The sequence below is a fragment of the Quercus robur genome, chromosome 9 (assembly GCF_932294415.1).
Source record: "Quercus robur chromosome 9, dhQueRobu3.1, whole genome shotgun sequence".
Taxonomy (NCBI): domain Eukaryota; kingdom Viridiplantae; phylum Streptophyta; class Magnoliopsida; order Fagales; family Fagaceae; genus Quercus; species Quercus robur.
This window is the reverse complement of record NC_065542.1, coordinates 5,457,962-5,477,212: the sequence shown is the minus strand read 5'-3', so window position 1 is coordinate 5,477,212 and position 19,251 is coordinate 5,457,962. Positions and strand designations below refer to the sequence as shown.

Genomic DNA, 19,251 nt, shown 5'->3' with positions numbered 1-19,251 from the left:
CCATACAAGGCCTTGGTTCTGTCCAAAACTTGTAGTTCTCTTCTAAGTAGTTGGTTTCCCCAGAGGCTTGAGTCCGAGGACCATACAAGGTCTTGGTTCTGTCCAAAACTTGTAGTTTTTCTTCTAAGTAGTTGGTTTCCCCAGAGGCTTGAGTCCGAGGACCATACAAGGCCTTGGTTTTGTCCAAAACTTGTAGTTCTCTTCTAAGTAGTTGGTTTCCCCAGAGACTTGAGTCCGAGGACCATATAAGGCCTTGGTTCTGTCCAAAACTTGTGGTTTTTCTTCTAAGTAGTTGGTTTCCCCAGAGGCTTGAGTCCGAGGACCATACAAGGCCTTGGTTTTGTCCAAAACTTGTAGTTCTCTTCTAAGTAGTTGGTTTCCCCAGAGACTTGAGTCCGAGGACCATACAAGGCCTTGGTTCTGTCCAAAACTTGTGGTTTTTCTTCTAAGTAGTTGGTTTCCCCAGTGGCTTAAGTCCGAGGACCATACAAGGCCTTGGTTCTGTCCAAAACTTGTAGTTTTTCTTCTAAGTAGTTGGTTTCCCCAGAGGTTTGAGTCCGAGGACCATACAAGGCCTTGGTTCTGTCCAAAACTTGTAGTTCTCTTCTAAGTAGTTAGTTTCGAGTCCGAGGACCATACAAGGCCTTGGTTCTGTCCAAAACTTGTAGTTCTCTTCTAAGTAGTTGGTTTCCCCAGAGGCTTGAGTCCGAGGACCATACAAGGCCTTGGTTCTGTCCAAAACTTGTAGTTCTTAGAAGTATTTTTTACTTATTTATTGATTTAATTTCCAAAGGTTAGCCCCTTCACCCAGGTGGGGAGGGGTTAGCTTGATGTTGGAAGCTCCTAGAATTGCCCGTGCCCTTGGCACTGCCAGGCATAGCTCCTAGTGGGAACTTATGTTGGAACAACAACATGTCGCTGGAAATGAAGGCACCCTCGCAGACCCTTGCTTGACAAAGGCTCAACTCCGCCGCCGCCTAAGCCAACGCGCAAGCCTTCCCACAGACGGCGCCAATTGTAGGGGCACGATTTATTTAACAGCCCATGAATGACGTTGGGCTCGTATGCACAGGGCCCCAGCAATATGATTTGTAGAGAATGGGCTTGAAATGTATGACCTTGAGCACAGATGGACAGTTTAATCATGGCGTCTAAGGAAGTTCTTATATGGGCGGGCTTGGCTTGACTAGCTAAACCCTCCATTAGTACGGGTTGTAGGACTTAAGTTCTCGGACGCTGTCCAAGGAGCTTTCTATCCTTCCCTTTCTCCATTTTTTTGGGTGAGGGCCTCCTCTTTTACTGGGGGGTTTTTCCTTTTATACTAGTGTTTGTTTCCCCTTTTAGAGTCCACATGTAAGTTTCACTTTTCTGCGGTGCAGACCTGTCCTGTCAACCCATACCTAGAGTGGTTTGGGGTCGTTGGGAAAGTTAAAGGGTATGGTTTAGAGTATGGACTTGTCAGATACAGGGTTTTGTGTTATAATGTTGGCAGCTTTTTCCCTTGCCCTGCCCCCACACTCAGTTTGCCCATTTCTTCAAGCATTTCGTGAGGTGCCGAGCAAGAAGTCGTCCTCGGCAATAGCTCTCCTCGGCTTGGGCCCTGGGCCCTAATGTAGAGTGGGTTTGGGCCACGAGTTCTCTGTCCCCACAGGCTCTATGGTGGAGATAGTGGTGGGACTTAATTTAATAGGAAGTGGGCTTTATGGTGGAGATAGAGGTGAGATTTGTAACTTCCTATAGCCGAAACATTGTGTTTGTTGGTTTTTAAGGGATAATGCTAGTGAGAATTAGATTAAGAGTTTGAAACTGTAGGTTTTGGCAAAAATGAAGAGAGAAATTGATATAGATATAGATATAGATATAGTAGTGGGAATTATGATGGAGATAGTGGTGAGAATTAATAAATGGGCTTTATGATGGAGATAGTGGTGGGAATTAATTTAATAAGAAGTGGCCTTTATGGTGAAGATAGAGGTGAGATTTATTTTATTATTTTAAAATTGATAAAATCTATTTTTAAATTGTTGGGAAAATACAAAAAAATATTATGAAAATGACATAACTACTGACATGGCTCAACGTGAGCGTAGCAACATTAAATGCTACGCTTCAGCTTTTAGTAATATATAGATTAGTGAGACCTACTATTATGTGAGAATGGAGAATATGACATTATTGTACTCTTGGAGTATTGTATAATTATTTTATTAAAATTTCTGTAATAAAAAAAAAAAAAATCTTATTAAAATAAATTCTATGTTTAATGGTAGGTTTTTTTGGTTGAACAGTATTTGGACAAGTTAAAATCCATTGATCTTAGTTATTCCACGAACCTTATCCAGACACCTGACTTCACAGGAGTTTCGACACTAGAGAGACTACCTTACTGGATGCACAAATTTGGTTGAGATCCATTCATCTATGGGACAACTCAGTAGGCTTATTGTTTTAGATTCAGAAAACTGTGAGTCTCTTATCAATCTTCCTAGCATGTCTACTGAAATGGAGTCCCTTAGAATTCTTAATCTTTTGGGCTGTGAATCTCTTATGACTCTTTCGGAATTTAAGGGAATTATGAAAAGCCTATCAGAACTTTATCTGGGAAAGACTGCTATTGATAAACTACCCTCATCAATTGAATGTTTGACTGCCCTTACTTTACTAGATCTAAAAGACTGCCTCAATCTCAAATGTCTTCCAAGTAATGTGGATAGTTTGATGTCTCTTGAAGAACTTGTTCTTTCGGGATGCTTAAAACTTGCCAACTTGCCACAAAACCTTTGGAAAATAAAGTGTTTGAAGGAACTCGATTTGAGTGGAACTAGCATTAGTGAAGTTCCCTCTACCATTGGATGTACAGAGCCATTAGAGAGAAATTTTTGTGTAGAACAACTTAATCTAAGTGGGATGTCTAGACTTGAAGGTATTGGGATTAATAGTTTTGGTTGCTTTTCCTCGTTAAAATATTTGACACTAAGTCGAAACAGTTTTGTCACCCTGCCTGCAAGCATCAGTCAACTTTCAAAATTGGAAGCTCTTGATTTGTGCCTCTGCTCTAACCTTCAATCATTGCCAGAGCTTCCATTGACTGTGAGATATATAAATGCTCAAGAATGTTCTTCCCTAGAACCATCACCAGCACTGCTAAGACTACGCAATTTGGCACGACCTTGTTCCCACTTATATGGATATGATGAGAGCAGCGGTGGAGTGGCATTTACAATATTGAATAGTTACCTACAGGTAACCGATAAATTAATTATTCTCCTGAAAGTTTAAGCTGTTAGCAAATGATGAATTTAACATGTAATAGCCAAGGAAATTGGCTAACCTCAAGTGTGACTAGCGCTTTCCTAACTTGTTACATAATCATTCTACCAATATTCTAACAGTAACTTGTTCTCTCTTATTGTTAAAAGGTGTTTTTTTCTTTTGGGTGTAGGGACTCCTTTATCAAAAAATGGGATATGAAACTTCTACCAAAAGAAAAGAAGATGGATCTGGAACCGAATTTCAGATAATTATTCCCGGATTTTATATTCCGCGGTGGTTTACTCATAGAAGGTTGGGGAACTCAGTAAGGTTAGAGCTGCCTCCAAATTGGTGTAATAGTAGGTGGATGGGATTTGCTCTTTGTGCTTTTTTTGATGCATTTTTCCCACTTAAAGATTTTATTTCTGCATCTGTGGATAAAACATTTGGTCTTAGAGCTCATGTGATAGCCCTTGGTGGTGATATGCCTCCCAGGCACTATAGCTCTGACATTTTCTTTAGGCTGACATCTGGTGTGTGCCACATTTGGCTACTGTATTTGTCTCGTGATAGTTGGTTTGCCACTGTTGGGAATGGTGAATGCAACCAGATTGAGGTTACATTGAAAACTATGGCCCACGTTTGAATGTGTGGAACTGTGGAGTCAATTTGGTATACGAGCAAGATGTGGAAGAGACTTTAACCAAACAATTGCACAATGCGACAGTAGCCACTTCATTACTTGAGCGGGTTCGGATGGGGATGGTGTGCATGAATTTGACAATAACCTAGTGCATTTTGGAGCTTTTCAAAAGGAAGTTCAAAGATTCATCTCTTTTCTAAGGTAATGAGCCATCTCAAACATCCTTCAAAGTTTGACCTTTTATTTTATTCAATTAGTCTAATCCAATTTTATTTTTCTTTTCTTTCTAGCTTTACATTTGGCGACACGTGTTCAAAACTTGTCATGTGTCCAGTGGGGTTCTAAACATAGGAGCATTGGACCCAAGCCTTATCCTTTTGGACACAGTTGGGTCTAGTACTCTGATAAATTGAACTTGATATGATGAAGACACGTGTCCAAACTTGCCATGTGCGTGCATCATGTTGGGCTCAGTGCTCCTACCTCTTCTGAGTTCACTGGCATCTACCTCTACATCATCATCAGTTTAAAAATAACCAAATGGTCTCATTGTAAATATTACAGGAGGAACAAAATAGGTTTTTGTACCAGGTATGGTTAGAGATGGTTCCATGGTAGCGTCAACAGCAATGCAAAAATTGAATGTTTAAACTTAAGTGTCACTTTTTTTTAAGGAAAATCATTATTATTATTTTGTGGCTGATGCTTGCAGAGAACTTCAGGATATGGACCAGAATTCGGAGGTTGAAGCTGTACTCTTAGAACATGTTAGCAATGACTGGAGCTGCTAAGAATTTGGACAACACTGCACAACCCAAATATCCACTTTCAATTAATTGGAGAAATTATCTTGCATTGCTGATCTTGTATAAAGACAAGCAATTTGACTTTGTTACAAAAAATGATAATCAATAGGAGAAAGTTTGCCTACCTTTACAGTAAATCTACTCTCACAAATTATTTTACAATTATTAAGGTGATAAGTTGTGAACTGTAGATAATAAAGTGATATTTGTTGTCAGTCCAAATAAGAACTAGTGGCATCTTGTGAAAAATATTGTAAATTTGTTGTTTGTAGTATTACTCTTACATTTATGTAGAAGTTCACTTTGGTGGAGATACGCTTGACAAATGTATATCAAAACAAACTATTAGTTTTGGCTAAAAGTTAAAAGTAAAATTATTAGTATTAGTTTTAACAAACTCATGCTTGGACAATAACAATTGCAAAAATTATCTTGCATTATTGATCTTGTATAAAAACAAGCAATGACTTTGTTAAAAAAATAAATGACAATTAAATGGAGAAAGTTTGCTTGCCTTTGCATTAAATCTAGCCACTTACCCCAAAAATAAAAAATAAAAAATTAAAGTTACAAAAAATTAGACAATTGTCAAGGTGACAAGTTGTAAATAGTAAATGGTATTAGTGATTGGTCAAAATAAAAAATAGTGACATTTGTTACATCTGTAGTATTACTCTTATCTTTGTGTAAAAGTTCACTTTGGTGGAGTTACGCTTAAATATGGTTTCAAAATAAACTATCAATCTTGGCCAAAAATTAAAAATAAAATTATTAGTTTATTTGTTTATGTACAATTTTTATGCCCTACTAAGATATAAATATATTTCAACCAATTTTCAATAAAAAAAAAATTCAACAAACAAATTGCATCCAAACGAACAGAACTCCATTTTACAAAAAGAATTACTCGGAAGACAGATTACCATGCACTTACTATGCTGAGTTAATCTCAAGCAAGTAATCTTGGTAGTCAACCAGCTGTACTAGAATCAACAAAATTCTTAGACATTTTCAACATAATGTATGTATATGTGTTACATACATTTTCCCCCATTACATGAACTGTACACAACTTACAACATTATAAATTACATCTATATGAACTGGAACCTTACCAGCCTCTCCATCCTCAATCACTTTCACTTCTACTATAAAATTATGAAACAAAAAAAGAAGAAAAGATAAAAAAACCTACTAGCAAAAGTTGAACAAGTGACTCGTAATGGCCAACCCATCTCTATTTTCTGAAACTCTACAAGACTTGTTTCAAGCCTGTCATATCCCAAGATCAAATGATGGAGAACTGATGAGACTAGGATTCTGTGCGTGTAATTGAGGAATTATCTCTTGCTTTTTTATTGACAAATCAGATTTCTGTTTGAAAAGCAAAGTAGCCTGTGCCTCCATTGCATCAAGGTCTAGACCTTCATAAAACTGATCATCATAAAATGCATCCTCATTCACATCCCCATTTTGGTTGTGATGCTGAAATGAATCTCTTCCAGTAGCATCTGATTGGAGCATGAATTCTGGCTCTAGATTAATTTTAGGAACAGATTCAGATAGATGAAAACTCAATTTCCTTTTTCGACTTTCAATCTCCTGTTTTCCTATTGAGGAAACATTGGTTGTACAAGGCACAACTTGTGAGGAGATCCTGCACATTTGGGAAGAATCTGAATATCCACCAGCTAACCCATTTGCAGATTCAGTTTGAGGAGTCTGGAGAGAGTACAAGGTTTTGCCTGAGGAAATTCCACTTCCACTTTCACTTATCCTGGCCATTGAAGCCAAAGAATCAGGAGTTAAAGTGGCAGAACAATTAGGCTGCCTGTGCATTGGTGACTGGCTGAGCAAAGAGCGCCTGTTGCAGGAAATTGATTTGCTATGAGAATTTGTGGTAAGAATCTTGGTCACAAATAAAAGTATTAAACTCCTGGTTCCCATAAAACAGGACCAGTATTAGAATTCCATTTAAATGCCACTTAATCAAATAATTGATGTTTTTGTTAAAAGGAAAAGTAAAAGGTTGTGGATATTTTATGCCATCACATGGTAGCGTATTCCATACCATGATTTTTTAAACAATTTATGCTCATGCGTGTTAATATAACTTCAGGCTCTTAAGGAGAGGGAGAGAGAGAGAGAGAAAGAACCTGTAGATTGCCATCATGTCAACTCTGCAACTTTCAGCTTGCGTACTTGCTGCTGTTGGATTGATCCCGTCATCTATAAAACTATCATTTGAATTGTTGTCCTGCTCGTCTTCCTCATCATCAGATATATCAGCATCTGAAGACACCCTGAGAATAAACATCACATAGAAATCAGAATGGATATATTTCAAAAATTAAATCAAGTATTTCAAGTTGGGGGAGGAGGGAAAGGAGGAATGTTTTTAAATTGGAAATTATGCATACAATAAAATAAGTAATATTAATTCACTATCTAATTAAGAACTTACTCAGCTTCCTCCTCAATGAAAGCTCTGCCGCCAATAACTGGATTCTTTTTACCTGAGGCAACAAGTATTGAGTACTGGTATATAATTCAATAGAAAATTTGGTTGCTAAACATATTGCTACACCATAACCAGTATAAATCAGGCTCCAGTCAACTGAAAAGGTTGGCTAAAACAACAGAATTTAAGGGGAAAAGATTCTCATTAGAAATATTAGATAATTCCAACACTGGAAAGTACAGACAATTAGATGCATTAGACTTGGAATTCAAGATACCTTTGACACACTTATTTTGGAAAGGACTAGAAAATAATCTGGCAAGGTTTGCTATTGGAACGCTATTTTCTTTGACGCTTTTCAGATTCCTACTTTTACCACAGTCTCCAACCTTACGCAACCTTTTAAGCTTGCGCCTCTGTTCAATACTTTCCGACTTTTCTCCAGAACTTAAAAGCCAATCTTTGCTACAGCTAGTGTTTGTCAAGTTTGCAAAGGGAGTTTGGGCTTCCTCAATGCCTGGAGCAGTGGATGTACATCCTCTCATATGGACATTATTGTTCAACTTAGATACAGGAGTTTGAATCACATTATTAATGGGAGAAACAGAGCTATTTCTTCTAATAACCGTTCCATTTCTTTCTGGACTTGGAGACTTCAATATCGATGTGGTATGCAACTGGGCAGGAGAAACAAAGTCTGTAACAAGAAACTCATTTGTCTTTTTACCATTCAATAAGCCTGCAAAATCCAATCTTTCATCATAAACTTTCTATCCTGCGCACATTTCAAATCTAAGCAAAATTTACATTCCCAAAACTCTAGATACAGTGAAATAGGTTTCTGGAGGAAAAATACAGACCTCTATCGTTGATTGGGGACTCTGGAACAATACCGCTTTTGATCAAATTTGTTAGTCGCGGACTAAGCTCTACATCTATGAAATCATTACCGCATTCATCATCCACAAGCAAGGGTGCCTTGATTTCCATAGCATCAGGCATCTCACCACCCCTATCTCCTTCATTTGACAGATTTCCCTTCAAAATTGGTGTTTCAGGAATATTCTCAATCCCATCCAACTTCTTTTCTTGCTGGACATCAGCATCACATAATCCAGATTTTGGCAGAGTCTCATTCTTTATGCATCTTGTCGGAGAAGTTATTTCTCCAACAGCAGTAGCTTGCATAGTCAGTTCCTTGTTGTCTTCAGTTGAAGTTCTCAAATGGCAAGAATCTTGCTTTAAATAATTTGACAACTTTGCACTGCTTGCAGTTGTACACTTAGCATGTGACACTACTTTATAAGGAAGCAATGGGACAGATAAAATTAAAACCTTTCCAAAAGCATCAACAGATACATAATCTGAACCAAAGAGGTATGAGTGCAAAGGAGGATCTTGGCCACAAAAATCAGGCACACTGTGTTTCTCTTTCGTTTTTAAGATCTGCCAAGGTGATACTTCAAATACTTCTCTTTGAGACTTTATGCTTGGAGAATCAACAGAAACCAGCAAACCTGCACAACATTTTAAGATTCAAGTCAAATAATAATAAAATAGAGGTCTATAATAGCATGCATCTCCTAAACATTCAACATTGCAACCCAAAAAAAGGTAGAAAATAACTATCTAATACAACATGGGGCAAAAGCAAGAGGAACAGCAGTAAAAATTCAAAGCCACTGTGAGGCCGGGTTTCAAAAAAATGTACAACACACTCTATATAAGCTGAAAGTTTCAAGGCTCAAAACCTTCATCATAACTTGACTGAAAGGACTTACAGACTCAGGGTGCAACTTCACTTGCGAAAATGAACAATGCATATATCTATTTACATAAACAGTGGGGATAATTTGTGAGTTGGGAGACGAAGAAAAGTGAAAATATATACATACCACATACATATATCTATTTATATAAGCCGTTTACTTTTGTTCCTTGAAACTATTTTTAGAGATACACAATTATAAATGTTAAATACACCTCTCTATAAATAAGAAAATACATAACTGTAGCTTGAATGTCATTAGCATTGGGACTTGAAAAAAAAATGACACAAGTAAATGTACCTAGCCCCTAACTATTTTTGAATAATATGCTAGTACAACAAAATTTATTTTTTCGCTTAGTGCTTCAGTACATAGAATCTCAACTGTCCCTTCAAAGTGAGAAAACAACAGAACGCTTTCTGAATACCCAGTTTTTTTTATTTATATTCAAGCCTTTCAGAGCTATCAAGGATGGTATTACCTTTTGTTTCAGGGTCGTGTTGTTCAGCTGCATCAACTACCAAGCTCTTTCCAAGAATGATTTCATCCTAGATCCATTAAATGGTTGAATAAGAAAAGACAGTATAATGCAATAAAAGAAAACAATTGACGCACAAAAAGTTCAATTATAACCTCAACAACAGTGGCTTCACTATCTCCAGAAAATGATAGTCCTTGCAAACGTTGCATCATATCAATCAGCATCCCAGTTCTATTCGCATGCATTACTTTATGCACTCTGGAAGGAAATGTCTGGAAGTGAGGAAAAGCAATAAGAGATGGTGTCCATATATTTTCACCGGTAGGGTAATACTTGGCAATTAAAGCAGTTTCAGCAACAGTTAGTTTTTCTTCAAACACAGATGTCTGAATGGCATGATCATCTTTCACTTTCTTTCCACGAGGAACAAATTGTTCAATTGACAGCTCAACAAATTGGACTTCGGGTTTGTAAACATGGGGAATCTACCCAAAAAAGAGAAAAATATATATAGGTTGAGAAAGAATAATTAAAATAATAATAGGAAAAAATTTAGGCCGAGAAAGCAAAACTGTAGAATTTGAAGTTTAAAAAATAAAAATCTTTTTAAAAGATCTCACCATCCTAGGACTAGAATGAAAGTTGAAGCTGTGCATCCCCCCATTTCGCATGTGCTTTCTAACAGCCTTGCTGTTTGCCTGCTTTCGCATGTAACCCTTCAATTCTGACCCTTCACAAGCTAAAACTAGTAATAATTGTCAAGGAATCACTTGAGATGGCATTAGAAACTTGTAAAGATATTGAAACCTGAAATTAGTAGAAGGAAAAAAATGCTCATATTATTCTCACCGCCAACCAACTCAATATAATGCATTATTCAAAATACAAAAAGGATATCAACTCGTCCATCATGCTTTCTTCCAGTTCTCCCCATGCGCTGAATCATTCTCAATGGTGAGACATTAGCATCAAAACATATTACAAGATCAACTTCCATGATATCCAAGCCTTCTTCACCGATTGATGTGGCAACAATGACGTTGTATCCACCAGCCCGAAATTTCTGAGGGAAAACAAAGTAAGCCGATGCAAAGAGCTGAGAAAATCAATAAAGACTATCATAGTTACCTCCAAAACAGCTTGTTGAACTTTTTGTGACTGGCCTTTCAATGCTTTTCCTATAAGCAACCATAAATACAAATATTTTCATTAGATTAGTATATCATATTTCCTGATAATCCATTCTAGGAATCAAAATTGAAATATTCTTGAAGTGCAGGAAGATAATAACTTTAAAAGAAATAGGAAAAGTAATTAGAAAACCAAGCAAATAAATTTTCCCAAAAATATAATTAGAGGAAGAGACCAACAAACCTGAGCTTTGGCCAATAAACTGGGTTGCTTTAACTAAATCCCCAATATTCGCTAGTGCTTCCATTATGTCCCTGAATGTTTGCATAATTGTGATGGTAACCAAGAAAAAAACTAAAATCAAATTTAAGAAATACACAATAGACTGGGAGCAACATAACTGAGTTGACTATCAAATATCTCATTCACCTGACACTTCCCCTAAAATTTGAGAAAATAATTACCCTTGAGCTTTGTGGATCCCTTGTTTCTGCAACCACATTTATAGTTGTCTCATTTACCAATGAATAGCAAAACTTTCAAACACACTCATATTTTGAGTTTTAAGGTTGCCTATGAATATAAACATAATTATATCTACGTGTCAATTATTAGCAACATTTATAGTTTACAAATTGAAAAGAAATCATCTCAACTATAATAGTAAGATAACATGTCACATACTGAAATGATCAAGTAGTACTTCTAACATTTTGGACAATTTGGGACTTGGTGCACCGTGAGACAGATTTTGCTGCATTAAGAGCTTTGCTTTCCGAATATCTTCATTTTTACTCATAAACCTTGCAAAAAACCTGCAAAAATTTAAACTTGAATACCTTAAAACTGATGTTAAACTTGAAAGAGAATGTTCTGAGTGGCAAACTCCATGTCATTGGCATTTAATATAATGGCCACAATGCTAGTTATATTTAAATAGGGGAAATTTTTTTGCCACCTAACTGAAACTCCAATTAGTGAAATTCTTTCAACTCAAACACTATTTTGTACCAATTCTCCATCCAAATCAATCTGTTAATGGATAATGGAGGATATCAGCCTTTAACTTGAAAAACCTGTTCTGTTTTTTGAATAAATGTCCTATTCATTTGGAACTCTGACCTTGGGTATAGGTAGTGGCAAAGCCAGAAATTTTTTTCAAGTGTTATATAGTGGTGTGGAACTTTTTAAAGCCAGTATTTTATCTGAAGGAGAATCTATTTTGACAATTCACAAGCTAGCATCAAGGTAATAAACTTCACAAACTGATTCAATTCCATGTTATGTCGTACAAATGTGAAATTAAAAAACGCTATGTTAATTTATCTAGCTTGCTAAGTAGCGATCAACCATCACCTTTCACAAACTATAAGCAATATTGTTGTCGTAAATATTTTTTTCACAAATCTTAATGAATCCCTAGTCTCATTTTTGTTGATATCTGCATTTTTAAAAAATAAATAGTAAAAAATATGTGAACATGATGTTGTAACTATAGTCTATAGCATTATAATTAAATGGTTTTATGTCTAAAAAATTGATAAGTCATATGACACAAGTAAGAATTTATAATGACATCAATAATCTCAAAATGACAAATGATAACTATTAGTTTTAAAAGAGATCTAGAACATACAACTTACAATAGAGATAAACGTAAATAAATAAATACATAAATGTATAAGATCAATGCGAAATAGTAGATATTTTAAATAAAAGACTCTTTTAATATTTTTAATTTTCAAACACATGAGAGAGGGAGTGAATGTTAGGGCCATCCTGCCCCTCCCCCCCTCCCTCTGCCCCTGGATACAAGACTACTTGTAGAGCTCAGACAAGGGTTTTGGCACTTGAATTCAAGATTGAAACCATGTTCTTTAGTGATAAAATATTTTAACCAACAATTCATTGGACAGGGTTCTGTGAAATAGATTAACAAGTTCATAACAAGCATGAAGGGCAAGCAGGCATGATTTCAAAGATCACGTGTCAACTTGTCAAGTCAGTGCAAAAATAAAGGGTGCACAAGAACATACCCCTGTTTCAACTTTTCTTCAAGCATTTCATATGCTGGTCTTATCCCATGGCTTGAGAGTAGCTTACGAATATGGTAGAGAGTAATAAGAACTCCAAAATATCCTTCCACTTCATTGTACTTAATATGGGGAAGATTTGGAGGGGGTGCCTGACGAAATTTATCCCTCAGGTTAAGTAACTCACATGGGCTCAACTGCCAACCACCAAAGAGAGAGACAGAGAAATGAGTAAGAAACTGAACAGAATGTGATGGTATTATTAAGGATTAACAAGATATCAAATGGAAGTAGGGTGCAAAACTGTCACAGCTAAAATTTACAATTTAAAACTACAGCTGAGAAATTTACCAAATTTCATCTCAGGTCACAATGCAGTTCATTTGAAGAATAAAGTTAACATATGACAACAGAGATGTGTTGAATTCACTAAAACACCCAGGTGCTAGCAATTAGACATTTATAATATAGAAATCTCTTTGTGCTATTAACAATAGAAATACATGATCACATATGCATTTCTTTTAAGGAGCAATCCCTATAAGAATGGTGTAGAATCATTTGACAGCACCACTTTTTCCAATGACTTGATAACACACACACACACATATATCTATCATGATAACAGATTATTTCCATCAAAAGCTATGTAATTTAAAATGAGACCATTATATTCTATGGGGACAAAAAAAATACTCCCATCAATTTGTAATGGCAGCTTCTTGACCAGGAATATTCTCCCAGAGCTAAATTAATTATAATCAGTTTTTCACCAAATCAGGAGAATTGCATCTGAATCCTGAATAAAATTTGTAAGATAGCTACTTAATCTCCCTATGTATTTAAAGATGTAATGAAAGCATCAGCACCTTGGGTATGCAATAACAGTATCAATGTACTCCAACAATTAATGGAAATCTTACCAAGGATCAATTTAAAAGTTGCACAACAAAGGCCTTTGAGCTCATAAAAAATTCTGACCAGGATGAAAAGAGGATTTTTTTTTTTTGGGTATATTAGCAAGAACATGTGCCTCTTAAATTTGTTCCTTTCAAGGATTCCATCTTCGACTGACTGATCATTTAAGGTTTACTGATTTTAATTGAGCTGCTGAATTCCAAAGAAGCTGCTATATGTAAAATTAACAGGTGTCGGTATCCAAACTCTAAATCTCTAACAAGGTTGCCACTACCTGAGTTAGTCTAAAAGCACTAGATGAAGCCCAAAAGGTAAAACAGGAGTCTCTTTGTTACATAACCAAGGTGTACATTTTTCATAAAAACTCAATTGCCAAGAAAAATCATACACCTGGAGCTTCATCAGAACTTGGAACAGAACATATTATAAGGTTCAGATGGCATACTCAAATGAAGGAATGCAAAACAAACAAATTAACCTTGCAGAGTAGACTTTCAAAATTAAAAGAATTTAATGTATACGAAACCATACAGTTTGATAGTCTCTATTGAGAATTCCAACAGCGCAAAGCCTGGCTACAATTGGACGTATTACTTCTGAGAGCTTATTATTAACTTCTACTGCATCTTGCCCCAGTGCAACCTAGTAACATAGCAACCAAAATGGGATATCCACGCACAAAGAAACACATGGTTATTAAGAAGAAAGGCTACAAACCACAAGAGGAAAAATAGTGCATACCTGAATCAACTCTATCTTTCTGTTGTGCACATATGGGCTAACGTCATTATCACTTTCATTACGATATTCAAGAGTTGAGATATATAAGTTATCAATAATTTGCTGGATGGTCTGCTGCTTTGCTGATTAATTGCATTTAGCATAAGGATCTAAAATGTTTTAGAAACTTTACAGAACCAAAGTAGATGTGAGCAACTTACATCCTGGTGTTGCCGTCAAAGCTAGTATTCTCAGTTGCACTGGTACAGCCATTAACTAAAATTTTGGAGTATCGTTAGTATGTCAAACCAGTTATTGTATCCAAAAACACATGTTTGAGTAAAGCCTGTATACCGGAAGATTTAAAATAAAATAAAGATTTGGAATAAAAAAAGGAAATGCAAACCTCACGAACTGCAACACAATAAGAATAATTTCCCATTGCTCGATGAGCTTCATCAATCACCAAACACACCAAGTATTTCACCAAGCATGTACCTGGGACAAATTACTTCATGAGTAAATCAATAATGGAAGATAGAACAGAAAAATATCACATGAAATAATTGGCGTCTCAAAATACAAGTTTTCCTTTCTTTTCTTTTCTTTTTTTTTTTTTTTTTTGTGGGGGGGGGGGGGGGGTGTTTAAAAGCATCATGCTGAACTTAGAAAGGGTTGGGATAAAAAATTTAACCAAAAACAAAAGGCAAAAATATTAATTTGAGAAGCTGTAAGTTCAAGTGCAAATAATTAATCATTCAATTAAAGCTATAGTGGTACAAACAAGAGTGAAATTAATTTACACTCCAATCATTGATTTTCTCAATTTACACCAAGGCTGAGCAATTCCAAAATAAAATTATAGACAAGAAGAAATAATATAAGATAATACTCTGGTAGCTATAGTTATTAACAACAAAATCCCTCTTGAATTTTAACCTAAATTAATACCATAGAAATTTATATGGGCTAGACCTGCACAGAAGGAAATTTCAATCACAATGTTTTCCTCTTTGCCTTAATATTACTTATTGTTATTCCAACTTCCAAGGGATTTGTTTCCATTATACTCTAGATTTGACAGGATAAACATCTCCCCTGAAATATTGAAACTCAATACGTTACTTAATATTCTCCAAAAGTTGTACACATTTAAAAATAGAAAATAACATCTCCATAAACTGTGAATCACTCCTTCCAACCAAAACTTCTTTTAGTACTTCCTATGATTATGGAAGTCTTTATGCCACTAGCTCAATACAGATTACATGCAGAAAATACCTTCCCATGTTAGTTCAATGTCACAATTAATCATAACAATTCAGCAACCCAAAAAATATTAAGCTGTGGTTCAAAGATTCACCAGACTGAATATCCTTTTCCAGCACTTGTGGAGTAACAAAGAAAACTCTTTTTGTTTTCCAAAAGCCTGCTCTTTTTGTAGGACTTATCTGACCCGTCATATCAATTGTCCATTCCTGCAATAAGTTTGATTTATGTCTTCCCAAAACATGTAAATGACTTCCTTCTTTTAAAAAAACATGCAAATGACTTCTTTTTTTAATAAAAAAAAAAAGTCCATTAAGAGGCAAAAAATTGAGCATATCACCACATTGATGACTGAAGAGAGCATCTTACTTGAGGAATTCCCACAATATTATGGCACGCTTCAATCTGTTGCATGACAAGAGGTCGAGAAGGAGCGGCAAAGACTATTTTTCCTGCCATGGGAAGACCAAGCCAAGCATAGATGTCAATGTTTCAGAAGTTAAGCTTCCAAAATAAAAAATTAAAACACAAGGAAGTGGATAGATGTGCTCCATGTAAGTAATTAAAAAAAATATTTTTTTCCATATGCTTTGCAAAAGAAATAAAAAGAGGCAATTAAACAAGAAAAAAATAAATCATGGCCACATATGTGGCCCGTTATTTCAATTGCTCAACTGGAATCTGATTTGACCAAGTTTGGAGGATGGTGACCCATTGACCTCTCTTTTATTCAACAAAGCATTGCCAGCTAAATGTTGATTAAATTTTTTTACAAATAAGTTACACATGCACCCAATGGGTCTAAAACCCATGACCTTACCCTTCATCCAATTATTATGGAGAAGGAAGTGCCAATTGAACTATATCTCATTGGCTATATGTTAATTAATATATGGAATATCATCAGAGAAACTTGTAGAAAGTGATGGAGTATACATATAGCCCCAAGTATTAAATATGAATATAATGGTGCAAGAAGTGAAGATGCCACATAACACTGCTTGCATAGTCCATTTGGGTTTTCCTTAAAAGCCTAGAGCTCCGACAAAAATCTATTTAGATCCTTCCAAAATTTACAATGAGACTTTTGGAATAGTGTATTAGTGTTTCTATCATACCAAATAGTTTCTCAGAGGCAATCTTCCAAACATTGAGGAGAGAAAGAAAATCAACTTCTAAGATAAAATTGGTGCAAAAAGATGTTCTAGAACAAAAGTTGTTTTTCTTAAACCAAACCAAGAAACAGAAACACAATGTCTGAGAGGTAGATTCAACGAGAATATGGCCTTTGAAATTAATTTGACAATTAGAACCAGGAAATTTTGCTCATTTTAGAAGGTATCAGATGGCAAGTTTCTAAAAATTAGTTTCACTAAGAAGTTTACTAATTATTAATTTTATGAAAAACCATTTAAAATTCAACAAAAGTTATCATATGGTTCAAAAATGGTGCTTTCTTTGTGCATCATCATCAGACAACTTATAGTAAATATTAACTCATTAGAGAACAAATAAATTCAACCTGAACTTGAATGTTGGTTGTGCTACATAATATTAAAGAGTATATTACCATCAGGAAACCATCTGAAGTAGTTAAACATAACGACTGCAGCAATAAGCGTCTTCCCAAGCCCCGTTGGCAATGCCACCAATGTATTTGAAAATAATGCTTTCTTGGTGATAGCAAATTGATAATCACGAAGAGGAATATTAACTGCATGATTCAAAACAATTTTTTTAAAAGAGAGAGCGACAGATAAGCTTGTTGTTGCAATGCTTGAACTTGAAGCATCTGTGAATTTCAGGTGACAAATGTTGGTAATGGTGTCAACAATACAATTTGTAATAACCAAAAAAAAAACAAAAAAGCGCTAAAGTTCCACCACTTTTACTATAAAAGACTTATAACACAACAAGTATCATTGACAACTCTTTTTCCACTCAATTTATGTGTATGAAATATGGGTTAAAACTCAAGGAAAATTTCATAGTTACTATCATTTTAACTACAAAAAAAGCTTATAAACAAGTATCAATTTCATGACAATGAACATGATTGGCGTCATTCCAGAACATAGTGAATAAATTTTTAAGTTACATTTTTGCCTTTAGTGACACATCAATCAGTAAGGATTATCTAATGAAATTTGTAGTATCCCTAGCATCACTCATAATAAACTATTACAAGAAAACTAAACGGAATTACTAAAATAGTTATCAACACATGGAACCACCATTAACATAACAAGGACTAGAAGTTTATTTATATTGAAGCATATCCACTTTCACAATTACAGAACCATATTGCATTATCCTATACATATTGCTCTTAAGTTTCGGGTTGGTTTCGTTTTGACCCTTAACATTTCAAGATTTTCATTTTAACCCTTCATGTTTGATTCTGTTTTCATATTGGTCTTGCGGATGACTACTAAAACAATTAAAATTCTTGCCTTCTATATTAGAGCTACTATTTTCATGAAATAGTTAAATATGAATGGCGAACCAATACGAAAATATAATGAAACATGATAGGCCAAAATGAAAGTTTTAAAACATAAAGCCGCAAAATGAAAACAACTCCAAATTTTAAGGGCAAAAGGTACAATTTAGTAAAACAAAAAAAAGACCGAAACTTTGAATTACCCATTTGTTCAAATATCCCTAAAAACCCAAAAATTGGGGATAAAAAGTAAAAAAGTGAGAACCTGGATAAATCCAAGTTTGAGCTGCGTGAGCATCAATGTCAATGCCGCAGCTGAGCTCATCGCCACCGTTGAAGCGATCTCGATCGATTTCGACGAAATCCTGAGCTTGATGATGATACTGTGGCGGTCTCGGTGGGCCCGACTTGGATACGAACTTGTCGAGCGTGGATTGCCGACCTTGTTTGTTGTTGGCGTATGAAGTAGTGCAGGATTGGAATTTGGGAGTTTCGGGAGGGGCAAAATGGGAAGATTGCTCAGAAGTAGAAGTTGAAGGCTTCGTGTTCGTGTTCGCATTGGCGGTGGCGCAAGCCACGTCGATTTCTCTTACGGCTGCTTCCCAATCAAAACCCTAAAAACACAGAGAGAGAGAAATTAAACGAAACGAAACGGTGAGTTTTGAAGAGAGAGAGAGAATGGGACTTACGTCGTCGTCTTCGTCGATGATTGAGGTCATTGGACTGTGGAAGCTGAAGAGAGAGAGAGGGTGAAGAAGTGAGAAGCTAAAACGGTGAGTTTAGTGAGAGAGAGAGAGAGAGAGAGAGAGTGGCGGGAAAGCTTGAAAATGTTTTTATACCGTTTGGTGCATTTTTAATTTTTGGGCATAATGAGAAGTACGAGGCAAGCTACTGATTGGGCTTTTGTTTTAGCAAGCAGTAGGCTTGGCCCAAATCTTAGTTATCGTTTTTTTGGTAAATTATCTTAGGGTTGGTACACTAAACGTAGATTACATTAAGAATAGTAATCTTTATTAGTAGGAATAGAAGACATTGTAATAGAATAATTATTACTATTCACAAGTTTGGTTGTTACATATGGAAAGCTTGTAAAATATGATGTATAAGGAAACTTTATATTTTTGGAAATATATTAATTTTAAAACCTATTATATACACTAAGGAATAGCTATTCTTCTATTTAAATAATAGTTATTCCAATGTAAGAACTAATTTATGTAATAAAGATGCAATCAAATGACCAAATTGATATTACACATGAATAACTATTCTATTACAGGAGCTATTACAGCGTACCAAACGTACCCTTAGTCATCTTATGACAA

At 35.5% G+C, this 19,251-nt stretch overlaps 2 protein-coding genes across 3 annotated transcripts; one reads left to right on the top strand and one right to left on the bottom strand.

Annotated features, from left to right (window-relative positions):
• Positions 1-2,277: 2,277 nt before the first annotated feature.
• Positions 2,278-4,942, top strand: LOC126700060 (disease resistance protein RPP2B-like). Of its 2 annotated transcripts, XM_050398040.1 has the most exons (4): positions 2,278-3,243; positions 3,443-4,096; positions 4,186-4,486; positions 4,608-4,942. In XM_050398040.1, the coding sequence occupies exons 1-2, from the start codon at positions 2,422-2,424 to the stop codon at positions 3,896-3,898; spliced, it is 1,278 nt and encodes a 425-aa protein (XP_050253997.1). In that variant the 5' UTR covers positions 2,278-2,421; the 3' UTR covers positions 3,899-4,096; positions 4,186-4,486; positions 4,608-4,942. The 2 variants fall into 2 exon arrangements, with proteins under 2 accessions (XP_050253997.1, XP_050253996.1); XM_050398039.1 differs by having other exon boundaries at positions 4,186-4,942.
• Positions 4,943-5,565: 623 nt separating this feature from the next.
• On the bottom strand, positions 5,566-18,752 carry LOC126699566 (DEAD-box ATP-dependent RNA helicase FANCM). The gene is made up of 23 exons (XM_050397467.1): positions 18,616-18,752; positions 18,192-18,540; positions 17,054-17,197; positions 15,853-15,935; positions 15,578-15,692; positions 14,621-14,712; positions 14,436-14,490; positions 14,236-14,357; positions 14,026-14,136; positions 12,580-12,773; positions 11,228-11,358; positions 10,973-11,033; positions 10,787-10,857; positions 10,541-10,590; positions 10,310-10,475; positions 10,033-10,160; positions 9,565-9,897; positions 9,413-9,479; positions 8,023-8,679; positions 7,440-7,901; positions 7,166-7,217; positions 6,858-7,004; positions 5,566-6,565 (listed from the first exon to the last, which is right to left on the bottom strand). Exons 1-23 carry the CDS (start codon positions 18,643-18,645, stop codon positions 5,977-5,979), a joined length of 4,209 nt encoding a protein of 1,402 aa, XP_050253424.1. The 5' UTR covers positions 18,646-18,752; the 3' UTR covers positions 5,566-5,976.
• Between the last annotated feature and the right edge of the window lie 499 nt (positions 18,753-19,251).